A 16471-nucleotide genomic window follows, 5' to 3' on the forward strand; every position below is an offset into this window, starting at 1 on the left:
TATTGTCTTCATTGTTGTCAAATATTATATGTGATCCTGTTAGCTAATATGTTGCATCACCTGGTGGAGAGGTTAAATGCAAGACTTGTTTCTCAATCGGAGGAACAAGAAAGGCACTAGATTGCTTCGTGGAATTTAAATTACATAGATTCATTCTCATTTGAGTCACACTTGATTTGTTTAACGGCCTTTGGTTTGGATATTTGCTATACTATTTTTCAATTCAGGAGGATTTTGTTTCAAGGTTTCATAATGCATTTTTTGGAATCACATTTTCATAAATATTTAATCTGAAATGTTATTTATAAACATACTTAAAAAATATGTTTGGTTATACTTTAATATTCTTAGAAATGATTTTTAAAATTTAAAATAATTTTAAAAAAATATAATAAAAAAAAGAAAGTTAAACCTTTCTTATGAGAATATCACCTTAAAATGAGTATTAAACTTCAATGGAGCATGGCGATATCATTGTGAAGATAAGATACAGAATGGTTCCCACTTGAGGCAATTGGCCATGCAGAGATAGTGCCATTATGGCACGCAAGAAGTGATAAATATGTTACTTGGCTTTCATTTTTATTAAGGCTTGTTGGTCTTTCTTTGTCATTACTCTTTTATGAAGGCTTCTTGTTCTTTCTTTGTCTTGAGCAATGACTATGACTCGGTGGGATCTGCATATAATGTGTAATGAATTTCCCCCATCATTCTAGATGGATATTTATATTCCTCTGTACGATGAAAACTGTGTAAAGGGTATTACTTTAATGCCTTTGTTTAATTTTAAAACCAGCTTTTTAATCATTTTTGGGGTTCATAATCGATTTTAAAATCGGGTTAGCTTCAAAGCTGATTTCAGAAACGATTTTATAAGTTGTTCATATTCAATATTAACTAGTATTTTAACATATTTATTATATATAACTAAAATTTATAATAAATTATATATATATATATATATATTTAAATACTATATTTAAATATATAAATTATATTTTAAATTTATGATAAATGATTTATATTATAACATAATATTATTTTTTTATTTTAAAATATTAAAATTTAATCTATATATAATTTTAATAAATAAAAATAAAATTAGATAAAAAGTTAAAAAAGATTTAAAAATTCCATAATCAAATAAAAAAATCTTAAAAACACTGATAAAGTTACGTTTAATATATAAGATTTTGATATCGAATTGTCTTTTAAAACTAGTTTTGAATCCAACGGTTCACATAAACTCCAAACTAATTTTATAGAAAAATGTACTTTAATTTTAAAAAATATAACCATTTTAATGGTATGATTTAATTTTCCAAAAATTTAAACCATGTTCGTACCAAATTATTAGTGAGATTTTACATTTTTTTTTTATGATAGTGAGATTTTACATTGCTAATTTGCTATAACGGGCTGAAATTCCAAAAGGTAGATTGGATGATTTTCTTTTTATATACTTATTAGCATATTTGGCGTGGGGGATATACGGGATTTGAAAAAGATTTTAGGGGTTACATATATTTTTACTTCCTTAAATTTGAAATATATATATATATATATATATATATATATATATATGAGTGTATATGTTTAAAATTTGTATTTTTAATCTTTAAAATATTAAAAAATATTATTTTAGTCTTTTTGTTAAAATTCCTTTAATAATTCTGTAAAAAAAACACCTATTAATAAATTTCATATAGTATCATTAAAATATCACATTAAATAATATGGTACTATATAATTGTCTTAATATATTACTATTAGTTATATTATTAGTGTTTTGAAATACTAAAACAATTTTTTTTAAAATTATAAGAATTATAAAGATAAATTTTAAAATTTGAGATGTCAAACTAATAATTTTTTATGTGTTTTAAATTTAATATATATATATATATATATATATATATATCAAATTTAAAGGATTAAAATTATAATTAAGTGAAGATTTTATTAAATCATCACAACCTTTGACCACTAGGGTTAGCCTAATGGTTGGATGGGGAAGGATTTGAGTAATTAGAAGCATGAGGACCTAGGTTCAATTTTTATTGTGACTATCTTTGTAATCTTTCCTATCTTTAAAAAAAAAAAAAAAAACCATCACAACCTTTGACTCCTATCTTTAATTTTTTTTTTTTTTTGGATTCATGATGTAATCGAAAGTTTTGACTTTTGTTATAAGCCCTTTCATGCCCCTTTTTGTTATATTCGTTTGCATTTTCCTCCCATAGGTTGGATCAAAGTCAATAGGGATGAAACTTCCAAGGAAAGCACATGCAACGCTAGATGCAGTGATCTTGTTAGAAGTGTACATGGTAGAGAGATAAACAAGTTTGTTTGTCATATACGATATTGCTTAGCTTTCATACAAGGTTTGGGGGAATTTTGATGGGTTTGCAAATTTGGAATCAATGCTTAGAAAGGGCCAATTTTAAATATGATTCTTTAAATTTATATTGTTACCATCTAATTGTGTTTAAGATGATAAGTGACCCAAATCGATGCACAAATATTTCAAGACTAATCTAATTATTTATTTAAGAAGAAATATCTCCTTAAAAAATTAAAATACTCTACTTATAACATCATGTGTCTCGTAACATAAGTTAGCTTGATCAATCCTATTACCGATTAGTAAATAATAGTTACTCTCTTCTGTCTTTATTATATGCTCTTTTTAAATTGGTTTGATACTTTTTTAGAAGATTCAATTTATTATGTCTTAATCAATGATTTTTTACTTTACAAAATTATTTATATTAAATATATTTTCTGTTTTTGTTATTTGAAATGCAAGAATTTTAAAATATATATTAAGAGAGTGTATTAGATTGAAATTTCATATAATTTTTTAATATAAAAACATCTTGTGCATTTTAAAAGACTTCATAGGAATTTAATGACTTTTAAAAAAAAATTAAAAGGCTTTTTCAATTAGGATTTTGTATTATGAACATTAATAAATATGTGTACTTAACACTCTAAATTTTTTTAATTAATATAATTGTTTATTTAGTATTTATTTTTAAAATTATTTGGGTTAGTATTAATAATTGTTTTAACCATTATATATATGTGTGTATTATGTAGTTTTATAATTGAATATTTATTTTATTATTTGATGGAAAGGTTTTGTAACTAGAGTTGGTTGTTTTAATTATTGGGTTAGTGAGGAGTTAAGCTTTAAAAGAGGAGTTGTATCAGTTTTCCCTTTTACCCTCGTTACTTTTCTTTTCTCGTAATCTTGCACTTTGGAGATTTGGAAGAACTAGAACTTGTGGAAGATCACTTTGAAGATCCACGTCCTTCTTCTAGTGTCTATTGAGTAATGAGGGAGTGACTAGTCTCGCTCTAGACGTGGGACATATTTTGGGTAGTGAGATTAGTCTCAATCTCCTTTTTTGTTGTATGCATTGTTTGAGGGGGAAATCTCAAATTTTATTTGATCTTGTGTTTTTGACTTCCATATAATTCTTCAATGTTCTAATTGATATATTTGATATATATATGTATGTTTAATTTCGTATATTGAACTGATTTTGTGAATCTTGGATTGCTCGTGGGTTCCTATGAAAATCCTAAGGGAATACATTAGTAAATGTATAAGGAGATTAGATGAGTATGTAATTGGTATGTATAATTTGTGCCTTTTAGAAGTATAACATGTTTCTCAAAACATTTCTACTAATTGAATCATGAATTGGATGATTGTTATATGTGGTTGATAATTAGCAATTATGTAGAAGGTATGTGTTCTGATATGACATCAGGTGCCACCTTTGGCTCGTCAGGTGTCATCGAGGTTGAGGTTAAGGATAGCTCTTGAGGTCATTCACGTCGGGCGTGAGACGACCCTTGTTGAGGACTAAAACTCCAGGGGCTTCCCTATATATTGCATTCTGAAATGATTTGAATTTCATGCAGGTTTAAGCCAAATGAAAACTTTGACAAGTGTGAAATTCTTCATGGCACTGAGTGTGGATCAAGTTAGGGACTCTTTGTCATGACCTCACTAGGCACAAGATTGGTAGCGCCAAGTGTGGATTGGTGGGGAGTTCTCTAACTTGGTCACATGTGGTAATGAGAGGTGTCGAGCATGAGTGCTCTGAAAGCTCTCTGACTTGGTGACACCAAACGTAGGTTGAGAGGCACCAGACATGACCAAAATAGTGGCTCTTTGTCTGGACAACGCCAAGTGCAAGTGTAGTGGCACCAAGCATGAGTTAGGCAGAGATTTTCTACCTGAAATGGGTTTGAATGTGGATTTTTCTATGTCAGGTGTGATTGACACAAAGACTCTCTATCTTATCCACGTCAATTGCATGTGGTTTAGCGTCAGGTGTGGGAAGACTCAAGGTTCTCTACCTCAATAGCATCAGATGTGAAGACAATGGCGATGGGCATGGTTTATTTGCTAAAACTTGGTGGAATTTGACCAAGTCTTGAAAATCATATGAAGAGTAATGCTTTATTAATTGCCATAGAATGTTATATAATTATGTTTCATTATGCATTAGTCTAGAATGATATGTAGTAATGTTTTAAGTTGATAATTGATTAGAGTTGAGTAAGTTGATTAAGTGGTAAAGTTGTACGTGTATAAAGTTGATAAATGTTTGGAGTTGTTAACTTGTTAAACATGTGGTTATGTCATACATGTCTCAATTAAGATACATGAAAGTTAGAGGAGAGAAAAGTTATTTTTGAAATTTTTCGTATCTCATTGTACGAATATCGATTATGCTACTCAGAAAGGCTAAAGTTGAAAACCTTCAATGAGTATTTGGCTCTTGAATAGATAGATGTTTTAAGTTGTCCCCTCTATGTTTTCAGAATTTTTGCACAAAATTTAGCTTTCTGGAAAGATAAATATGTTGGATTTAATATGTAAAAAATCTCATGCAAATTAAGTTTGGAATAAGGGAGAAACTTGTAAAGGTTTGAACTATGTCAAATTTGGATTTAGTTTTTATCATATTGACTTCTAAAGTTTCTATGAAACTTTATAGATTTTTGTTTAATTGACGGGATACTATTCTAGAAAGCTAGTTTAATCAACCTTATCTCTATGTAAAAAGTTTTAGTATTAAAAATGTTACTATGTTTCTTGGAAGCATGTTTTTTTCCTATTAACTAGTAGAATGAATGTGGTGTTTTATGCATTGTAATTGTGTTTAATTAATGAATAAATATTATGATGGCTAAATGTATGACTTGTTGACATTGTTAACATGAATTTATAGTGATTTTTTGTTTATTACATTTAATTATTTTTAGTAATTTATGAATAACTGTTTTAGCCTGCTCTTTTAAATTAATTAAAAGACTTGAAAAGTGTGAATTCTAAGCAATTGTTAACTGTTGTGTACAATGCATTTATTTTGAAGTGAAACTGTATTGGAGAAAAGGAGGAGTGTGAACCTTGGGCACTAAAAATGTATAAGCATGTAATTGTTTGTGTGATACTTGGAATGACTAGAACCTTGTTATAGTAATAGTAATAGGATTTAGCTAGAAATACGTGTATTGGAAATGTGAGTGCATAACAAGATGTTACAAGTATAAAAAAAAAGAGTTAGTGGGGCATTTCATCCAAGAAATGTTACAGCTCGTGTTAGTTTGATGTCATCCGATATCGAGTAATTGAACCCATAGTGACAAGAAAAGAGTAAAGAATACAAAGTCATGTAAGGTATATGGTTGGAGGAAAATTATGATGGAGGTAGAATGAAGTATGCACCAAGTGAAGTGCGGAAGATGAGGCCTTCAAAAATATTATAACTGATGAGCTTGAGATGGGGTCTCAATGCTTGTATGCTAGTTCGTTGTTGTCAGGTACCTTATTACACAAAACCCTACAATGAAAAAAATGTAAACAATGAGTGAGGAGTGTGTTGAGGAGTTAGTCCCTCAGAGTGTGGATGACCATAATTGGTATTTGGAGAGATTATTACGTGCAATGTGATCATCATTGGGGCATAGGTGTTGGGTTTTGACAACAATATTCACATAGTTGACTTGGCAACATTGATTGTGCGAACAATCATCAATTGGTGAGAGCCTCACATTATACCATGCTGAAGGGTGTACTCTAAACAATTCTCCAAACTAAATTATGTAAGATTAACAAGTTCTTGGAGTTCGAGTGGCAGTTGACCAATAGAAAAGAAGTAAGAGATTTTGTAATGAAAACGAGTGATAATTAAGAGTGAATTCATTATATTGCTAGCTTGTGTGAGAGACTTTGATTAAAGTCGTTGTTTGTTTGACAAAGCATGGTGACTCACCTTTATATTTTATTTTTAGGACCAAATGACAATACCGATAGACATCATAGAGATATTTCTTCTTTACCTTTGTTATCCTTGTATTTGTTTCTTTTTTTTAGAGGTTTAGTTTGACATGCATGATTTGGTTTAGCAATGATTGCTCTTAATCTAGGACCTTTTTCTTCTATGTATTTGATTTGGGTAGACCTAGGCTTCAAAACTTTTGGGATATGTATATGCAACTATTTGTCTTTTTACTATATTTTTTTTGTTATACTTAGGGATTGTATATATTGTAAGATAATTATGTTTCATATGAAAAATATGATTTGTAAAGAGACTAATAAATAATTAGTTACATAATTAACGACTAAATTATAAATAGACTTAATGGAATAGATTTTGAGAATAATTTTTATTTGATGGGAATAATACTTTTAAGGGATTATAAATATTTACTAACATGAAACAAGATTTCTTCCCTAATAAAAAAGTAATCTCCCAAATCTTATAGATAGAGAGAGTAAAAAGAAGAGTCGAAGGGAGTGAAAATTTTGGTTTCTCTCTTCTCTCAAAAAGATCAAGATGCTCTATGGTTCAAGAAAATTTTCATTATTAAAAAAAGTTACGTACTATCATTTATTATATAAGAATCATGAATTTTAAATATCCCTTTAGTTCTTTGTAATTGTTAGTATTATAAAACTAGAACTTAAAGATATCACTCAACTCGAGAAAAATAATTATATTATGACACTCCTTATTTATAAATATGTATAAGTGCTATAATAAAAATATGCCATTATACTTTCCTTTTTGAAAATCTAAAATGAAACGTTTCATTTACTACCTGCTGTTAACATTAAAACTAACACTAATATTCATCTTTTAAAATCCATTTAAATTCAAGTTCACGTTGCATATTCATTAAAGAAAATGAAATAGTCACAATTTAAAAAAATAACTAGGTTTAAATATGTTTTTAGCCCCTCAAATTTATGGTAAATCTATTTTTGGTCCCTTAAATTTAAAATTGTTATTTTTAGTCCTGTAATTTCAAAAAATCTTATTTTAATTCTTATATTCAAATTTTGTTAAGAAATTTATCAAACATTATTGTATAAAATTTACCTATTGGTGTCCCTATTAGGAAAAATATCACATCAAATTCAATTAATATTACATAACTGTCGTAATTAGTCATTTTCAAATATGTTATTAGTGACTTAAGAGACTAAAACAAGATTTTTGAAAATTACAAAGACTAAAAATAACAGTTTTAAATTTGAGGAACCAAAAATAAATTTATCTTAAATTTTAAGGACTAAAAATATATTTAAGCCAAACAACTATTAATACTAATTACATGTAAGTACAGATTTAAGATGTCATGACGTATTTAAAAAATAACTTGTCATTTTTAAAAAAAAAATTTAGTATTTAAAGTAATTTATGTTTTGACTTAAGTGTATGATTTTACTATTACATTTAATTTTATTTCACTAAGCTACATATATTCGATTTATAATTTTTAAAATTAGTTAAAATATTTTTATATTCTTCATAATTTTACTTACTTTTTTTTAGTATTTATAATTTAAAATAAATATTTTTTAATTTTTATGTTTATCTTTATTAATCATTTTTAAGTATGTTTAAGATATATAATTTTTAGTTTATATACTTATTTTTTTATTTTATTTTTATTTTTTTTAGTTTATAATGTTAATTTTTCTTTTATAACATCATTTCTTTTATTAATGTGATAAATGTCTTTAGTTTTGTGTGAGTGACAAAATGATGATTTTAACAATGAATGTCATGATTAAAAAAAAAACTCAAAATATAATAAGATCTAATTTAAGATAAAATAGATTGAACATCAGAAATATAAATTTTAATACTTTTATCATGTCAACACAAAAATATAACATTACAAAAAAATTAATAGTAGAGACTAAATTAATTAAAAGATTGCAAATATATAAAAATTAAAAGAATCTATCTTAAATTATATATACTAAAAAAGTTAAAAAATATATAAAAACTAAAAATGTCATATAGAGAGAGAAAAGTAAAGTAACTGAATATATAAAAATTGAAGAAATATTTTAACCTTTAAAATTTAATATATAAAAAACTTATTAATTATGAAAATGACATTCATACAGAAATTATACACCCATCAGGCAGTATCCATCCTTTTCCATTCTAATTCGAAGGGTTCACTCTGATAAATTGAACCTGTCAAATCCTATGTCTCTCACCTTCTAGATATTTGACCAAAATAACACAGCTGTTGGATATTCCATCCCCATTTATTATTAATTACTAATAATAGTATTAATCAACAACTAACTCTGATTAAAAAAAAAGCCACCAACTAATTAACAGATAAAAACTTGATCAACAAGAAAAAAAAAAATCACTTATACACTATTAGTGTAAATTTCTTTTACACTAATAATCAATTATATTCTTTAATTATGTCATGTCACTAGTAAAAATAAATATATTTATAGTAACATGACACAATTAAAGAATATAATTAATTGTCAGTGTAAAAAAAATTGACAGTGTATAAATGATTAACTCAAATGTAACCAAGGAGTATTAAGTATTAACTTAATTGCACCTTAGCACATGTCAGAACCTTCTCCCAATTCTTGTAGAATACTTAAAAAAAAAGAATTTAGAAGAAAAATAATAAAAGTAAACATAAAACAAAAATATTAATTAACTTTGTCAATTAAAGTAATCCTACTAATTCAACAGAGTTGTTCCTATAATTCTTATAATTTTTTTTATCAAAATAATATAACAAATTAATTAAAGAGATTGAATTTACCTAATTTAATTAATGAATTTAATGAATGATGTTAAATTTAAAATCATGATATTTATTTGTATTAAATATATTTTTTTTTAAAAAGAGCTTTAAACTTAAATGTTTTACATGCGTGGAACAAGTTTGTCTTTCTTTAGTGCAAAAATACCTGTTGTCTAATTTAAAAAAAGAAAAAAAAACAAATCCAGCATTTTCATAGTTTCATCCCTCTCGGTGCTGTGTTCACTTTCTTCTTCTTCACCACCCAAAAATCAAATTCCCTCTTTTCGAACCCAATTTTCTCCATAAACCCTAGATTCACCGAACCCACTGACCCAACAAGAAACCCACGACTTGAGCAACAGCTTTTAGGCTCCGAGGTTGTTGCGTCGGAGCATCGTCATGTGTTCCTCTCGACGAAATTGACAATTTTTCATAACATCTGGTCGTGTTTCGTTTGTGGGGTCACCGTGACGAAGGAAAAGTAACGAGCTTTGTGGTTGAATCTTGGTGGGTCTCTCGAGTATGCATAGATCTGGAGCTACGATGGCTTGGAACGTGTTCAAGTTCTGCACTGCTCTGCGAGGACTGGGCTCGATCATGATTCTGTTGGTTCTTGGGGTCATTGGTGTCACTTACTATGCTGTTGTTTTGACCAGCTATGTCCCTGCTTTGTATGCTGGAGGACTTGATTCTCTTGTTGCCTTGGTAGTGTTGATCTTGTTTCACAGCTTGGTAAGCTTCTAGAGCTGTTTTCTTATTTTGAATTTTGTGATTATTTAGATTCTTCGAATGTTTTGATTTATTTCATAGGAAATTGAGGGGAAGAATGTGGGATGTTTGTCAGTGTTTGACTGTGTTTGACTTTAGATTGTTATAAGTAGCTGCAAATAATTTTTAGTTAGGGATCATGATCCTTTATTTGGTTTTTAGAGGTGTTTGTTTCGGCATCAGATGCTCACTGATGTGTTTCAACAGGAAAGTTATATTATTGCTTCTGTGATGAGCTAGAGTGTGTTGTTTTAATTCATGATACTTATATGTATGGTATATTTTCTTTTATTAATCTTGTACATTCCAGTAACTTAGCTTTAGTTGTTAGTGTTAGTGACTCTACAAAGTGTGGCGACTATGGCGGGTCATTACACTTTTACCGAAGAGTGAGTTTTATGGAAGGCAGTTGAGCATGATGTTTGGAATGTGGGAATTAATTTTGACTTCGGTGTTTTGTCGGATACTGGAATGCGGTGTAGATATTTCAGCTTCTGTTAAAGTTATATAGTTAAAGCTTTTTTGGTAAACTTCTCCAAAAGTACTCATAGGAGAGAAAAATATGAAGTTAAAATGAAATAAGCTTCTCTACAAGCTAAATTAGATCACACATAAGCTAATTTGTAGACGCTATCTCCTATTAGCTTCTTCAAAATCATAGTTTTAACTTATGCATAAGTTAGTTTTAGTTTTTGAAGAAGCTTATTTCAATTTTTCTTTTTATTTTTTTCTCCTAGAAGTGATTTTGGAAAAGTTTATCTAAATAGATCCTTAGTTTGATGGATTAAGGAGGTGTGGTTGTTTGGTGTGTGAATGGAGTGATATTGTAATTTGGATTTCTTTTCTCTCAATTATGCAGTTGGTTATGCTGTTGTGGAGTTACTTCTCTGTTGTTTTTACCGATCCGGGGAGTGTCCCACCAAACTGGAGACCTACAATTGATGAGGAAAGAGGAGAGGCTGATCCGTTAGTTGGGACAGAGTTTAGTAATGTGCAGTCTGATCCCAGTCAACGGATTCGGTACTGTCGGAAGTGCAACCAGCTAAAGCCACCTCGATGCCATCATTGTTCAGTTTGTGAGTTTTGTTGTGTACAAAGGCTTCCATTTTTGAATTGCCACGTTTAAGATCAAGTCAGCATAAATTTGATTTTTTATTTTTGGCTTTATATCAGGTGGACGTTGTGTTTTGAAGATGGACCACCATTGTGTGTGGGTAGTCAACTGTGTTGGGGCTCTAAATTACAAGTATTTCCTTCTATTCTTGGTATGGACGCCTTAGCTGGAGTATTGTTTTTTTCTTCTAATTATTACTCATGTGAAGTGTATTATTTCAAACTTGTAATGGTTCTATTTGATGTGACCAACTCTTAGAGCTGTGCTTATAATCCTGTGATTTACACTGTTTTATATTACTTGCTGGGTTCAATTATTTTGAAGTTAGAGACAGAGATATACTGTATTATGTCTAGTGTGGTTTAAAATGTCCTTTTCTGTTACGTGCTTGAATAATTAATATTGCCAATTATCCATGCTACTGACTTTGAAATGCAGATCAAACTTCTTTTCTTGATATGGATGAGTGCTCTTATTCTGGACTATCCAAGTGCTATTCATGTGCTATGGTGTTATACTAATTGTGTTGAATTGAAACTTGAAAGTGGAACTTATTTATGACAATGCAGGGTGCGCAACCTTAAAAAGAGACTTTTTGCCAATTGTCATGTTCCATGGCTTAGGCTAAGCTGTGCTGTTAGAATAACTGAGCCACCAGCAGTTGCAGTTTTTGATCTCCCTGTTATAGTCTATACGGCCAGTCAGAAACTTTCTTTGAGGACCTAATGTAGTCCTAATTTTGATATTTATTTTGTTGCTTTTGATTTGTCACCTTTGGTGCCATAGTGGATGATGTTACTTTTTATAAGTTTATGGAGGTGTAGGAAAAATGGCTTCTTCTGTCTAAAGTGGCAAAGAACAGAGACTTTTTTCTTTTAATTCTAATCCCAGTGAGCAGATTAAATATGAATTTCATGCTTGGACCTAGCGTTATGTGCTTGGTGTTTTACAAGTGACCATGTTAAGGCTAACTAATTAGTAATTTTTTTTCTAGTATTTATACTTTTAAAAGACTGATTGTTTTATATTATAACAAATGTCATTAGTATCACTATTAAGTATATGATTTGAAATATAGTATGTTTCATATTTTTCCTGTTATGATAACATTGATAATTGTAAATTTATTCATTTTATTTTTTGCTATTTATACAAATACTTACCTTTGTTAATGTGATTTGATTAAATCTTAGTGCAGTTCTACACGTTTCTTGAGACAACTCTAGTGACTGCATCCCTGCTGCCACATTTCATATCATTCTTTAGTGATGGAGAAATCCCTGGAACCCCTGGCTCCCTTGCTACAACTTTTCTTGCTTTTGGTAGGGTCTCAGAACATGGTTCTAGCTGTTGGTTCCATCTGTGAATTTCTATAACAGTGTTGGATTACCTGCAGTTTTAAACCTGGCCTTTGCACTGAGCGTCTTGGGATTTCTCATTATGCACATATCTTTGGTGTCAGCTAATACAACCACTATTGAGGTAAACTTCTCAATAAAAATAAGTTAGAGATAATTTTGTTACTTTTTTTGCTTCTTTGACTTGAGAAAGTAGATCCTTGGGAAAGTATATCCTGAATACTTTTTCTGACTTTCACCTGAAGAAACTGTTCTACTCCTTGTTGAATGACAGTGTTTTGTTGCATTTTAATAGATGAATATTTAATGATACGTAAACTGTACCCTCTGGTGCAGAGGTAAATGTTATGTGTGTCATAAAAATGTTATAGTATATATTTTCATGTGCTTTTCTTTGTTGTGTTGGAAATGGCTTATGTTAAGTGAGTACTGATCAAATTTTGTTTCATGTTGACAGGCATATGAGAAGAAAACTACTCCAAAATGGCGTTATGACCTTGGTCGTCGGAAAAATTTTGAGCAGGTCAGTGTGTGGCTATGTACTCACTGAATCACATTGTTTTACATTACTTTTGTTACATGTTCTTTTTGTAGTTGATTTTCATGCTGACTGTTTAAAAATTCTTTGATAAACAGTGTTAACATCACTTGAATAAAATCCATATATTAACAGTCTGTCTATGCGCTAACAAATAAGGGGTAAAGGGGACATGATCATTTATTAAGAGTTATGAGAAATGGCTAAGCGTGCATCATTGGAAAATAAAACTGACACACACTGGTCTGTGTACGCTCAATTGCTGTTCAAAATGTCAGTTTGCAGATTATCTATCCTATATAATTCAAGCTAAAATTACTTGCTTTCATGTTGCACAAGGTAATGTATCAATATATAGAGAGACAGAACATGGATAAGGAAAGATTCAATTTAAATCTTAAGAGAAAGTAAACAAATAGTAAAGAGGAAAAAAGGACCATTCATAACAATGGAATACAATAAAACCAACTTTACATTGTTTTTCTTTGAACTAAATTTAGCTTGAAAATGTATCGGATAAGAACTAGTATTTAAGGCTTACCAACAGGCCAACACTTAAATTTAACAACCAGGCCCATTGTTCCTAATTTTCTAATTTTTTGAATTTGGCCAACACAACATTAGTATCTGTTTTGAATGCTGATGCTTGTGTAGGAATTGTGTTTATATATATATATATATATATATGTTCTCACCTGAGGACCGAGGTCGGCCTGAGGGGCGATCACTCTGATGAGATTGATGAGCCTTTCCTCTTAGGTATGTCGGTCGTCCCGAGATGGGGGTGGTACTTGCAAAAGAGACTCTGATGTCAAAATTAGTTCTTGATAATGTAGATTTCTCGTATTTATAGCAGACATACCTTGGTGAATTTAGGGTTTTCTCTCTTTGGGCGAGAGTAGGTTCGAAGTCGGCCCAACATTGGTCGCAGGCCTTGTTGACTATGGGCCCGCGTACGTGGTAGCGCAATTAAGGCCGGCGTGGAACTCGGTATTTGGTACGGGCAGTACAATATATATATATATATATATATATATATATATATATATATATATGAGGAAGGATTTATTTACTTTAATAAGTAAGTTTCGAACTTACTCCAAGAATAAGTTTTGATAAAATTATTTTACTCACTAACTCGTGTTCTACATCAAACATGAGTGATCTAACCGTTAAATTAAAAGTTCTTAATGAATACATCAACTTTTCAAATTTTTTAAAATTTTGAAACTATTTAATACTTTGTTTCATTAATTTAAATTGACAGATAATCATAAAAATATTTTATACGTTGATTTGAATCTTTATAATGAAATATCATATAATTTTCAATTTTTTTTTTTAAATTTGTAGACTTGATCTTTATATTAATAAATTTTAATTTAACGATTGAGTTTTTGAAATTTGATATAGAAAATGAGTTATTGAGTGGAATAAATTTACCATGACTTACTCTTGGAGTAAGCGGATCTCTTTCTCTCACTATATATATATATATATATATATATATATATATATATATATATATATATATATATATATATATATATATATGCCTTGGGTTTTTATTTGTCCTTGTATTATCTTATATGTTATATCCTAATTAAGTTGTATTCTTGTATCCTATTCCTATATGTAAATAATGTTAGAGACATATAAGTATAAAATCATTAAATTTGTCTTGTCTCTTCACCTAATGAATTAAGCTTTTGGAATAGTTGGTTAATGGCATGAAATGTTCTAGAGCTTGATCCTCACTGCCTCCATGTCTCTAAATAAAATTTAAATTTTAGCAGAGGTAAGACATTGTCTACACTTCAATCCAAATAGGCTCTTTTTGAGGGGCATGTTAGTGGTATTAAAGTATAAAATCATTCATGTTGGATGCACTTCAGTCCTTGCATGACTGGGGTGGGGTACTCTTATTCTGTGTATGAGGACCTTGTGGTTACATTATGATTGATGTTTGCTTTGATATCAGGTTTTTGGGATGGACAAAAAATACTGGTTCATTCCTGCTTATTCAGATGAAGATATACGAAAGATGCCAGCTCTACAAGGTCTTGAGTATCCATCAAAACCTGACTTTGATTCCCAATAATTCTAAATGCTAATATATATCCACATCATGTAACAAAAGATATGGAGATTCCACAACCCTCTACTTTCACTCTCTAACAGAATCTAGCGTGTAAGTAAATGTGGGCCCCATTCAATTCGTCTGCACAGACACCTAGTATGTTGTTTTGTCTATTTTTTAAAAAATGTTTTTTAAAGGTGCTTGTGTCATGCTCAAATGAAGGTAGCAATGGGGGGCAGGGCGGTGTGATGATGCTTTGAGGGGCTAATGTGTTTATGTTCCCATAGTTGTTAGGAACTGTTTGTCAAGCAATGCAATATTCTTAACTTTTTTATTCAATTTTTGAGTGAAATTGCATTTTTTTAGAGCTGGAATTTATTCTCTAGTTGCATTAGTCTCCGAATTTTATCAAGTTGAATGAGTTTTTTACTAAAGTTATGAAATTCAATTAACTTAGTCTTTTTTTATTGTCTATCCTATTTTCTGAAAAGAACTACTGGGGAGGGGTTTCTTAAATAAATTCCAGGATTAATGCTTATTCATTTTTTCACTTTCAACAAGCCACTAGAATTGAGTTATGTATATTTGAATTAACTATCAATTCTACCAAAATTAATTACAAAAATCACGTTGACACAAATAATCTGTTCAATTTTTTTACCATGATTTTCATTTTTTAGGGTGAAAACTGATTTTAGGAGGTATTTAAACACACTACCTAGTTAGGAATTTGGGTAGTTTGGAGTAAGGGTAACAAATGAATCAATCAGATAATTTTTTAAACAAATCATAATGTATCAAATGAAAATAATTTATCAAATGATTTAGATTCATTAAAATTTTACATACAAATTTAATTCATCTAATTCATTTAAAATAAAAGTTCATCTAATTCATCTATTAACAATTTTTTACGTGGGGATATCTAATCCATTTAAAAATTAAATATTTTTATTTTTAAAATACTTTATTTTTGTGTTTTCTTTATAAGGATTACATTTTTATATAGTCTTTTAACATTTATAAAACTATTTTTTATGTCAAAATAATTGTTTAAAATTTCAATCCAATAAATATCTTATATTGTAAATTAATGAATTTTGAAAAAATTGTGAATGGATTATTAATTATTTATAAAATTACATGAATAAATTAAATTTGATTTATTATTTATTTTTATTGTAATAGATGGATTGAATGAATTTATTTGTGGATAAATCATATAGAAGATAAATAAATGGATTCATTTATATGTAGCAAAAAAGTTTTCACCTTCATCATGGTCTATATATATATATATATATATATATATATATGATATTTAAATTTAAGAACTTAATAATTTCTAAATAAAGTGAGCTGTCAAGCACTGATATTATGGATGAAATTCGATTGAAGATTTAAAACCAATCGTCTTCTATCAATTTGTAACATTCAATAGCAAAATGCTTTAATATTTGTTTCATTACTACAAACTACTACTGAGTGTTAACAGGCCCAGA

The 16471-nt window shown here is 29.1% G+C and overlaps 1 protein-coding gene across 1 annotated transcript; it reads left to right on the forward strand.

The window, feature by feature from the left end:
* Positions 1-9285: 9285 nt before the first annotated feature.
* LOC109802871 (DHHC-type zinc finger family protein) lies at positions 9286-15308 on the forward strand. The gene is made up of 7 exons (XM_020364279.3): positions 9286-9843; positions 10739-10955; positions 11053-11144; positions 12192-12315; positions 12390-12475; positions 12809-12874; positions 14871-15308. Exons 1-7 carry the CDS (start codon positions 9634-9636, stop codon positions 14988-14990), a joined length of 915 nt encoding a protein of 304 aa, XP_020219868.1. The 5' UTR covers positions 9286-9633; the 3' UTR covers positions 14991-15308.
* The last annotated feature ends 1163 nt before the right edge of the window (positions 15309-16471 follow it).

This window comes from Cajanus cajan, chromosome 3 (genome assembly GCF_000230855.2).
Source record: "Cajanus cajan strain Asha chromosome 3, NIPB_CcT2T_4, whole genome shotgun sequence".
Taxonomy (NCBI): Eukaryota; Viridiplantae; Streptophyta; class Magnoliopsida; order Fabales; family Fabaceae; genus Cajanus; species Cajanus cajan.

Excerpts from the sequence above, each read along its gene's own strand:
- LOC109802871 (XM_020364279.3), top strand. The coding sequence starts at position 9,634 with ATGCATAGATCTGGAGCTACGATGGCTTGGAACGTGTTCAAGTTCTGC. Across the intron at positions 9,844-10,738 it reads TGATCTTGTTTCACAGCTTG|TTGGTTATGCTGTTGTGGAG; the intron begins GTAAGCTTCTAG and ends TCAATTATGCAG. Across the intron at positions 12,476-12,808 it reads CTAATACAACCACTATTGAG|GCATATGAGAAGAAAACTAC; the intron begins GTAAACTTCTCA and ends TCATGTTGACAG.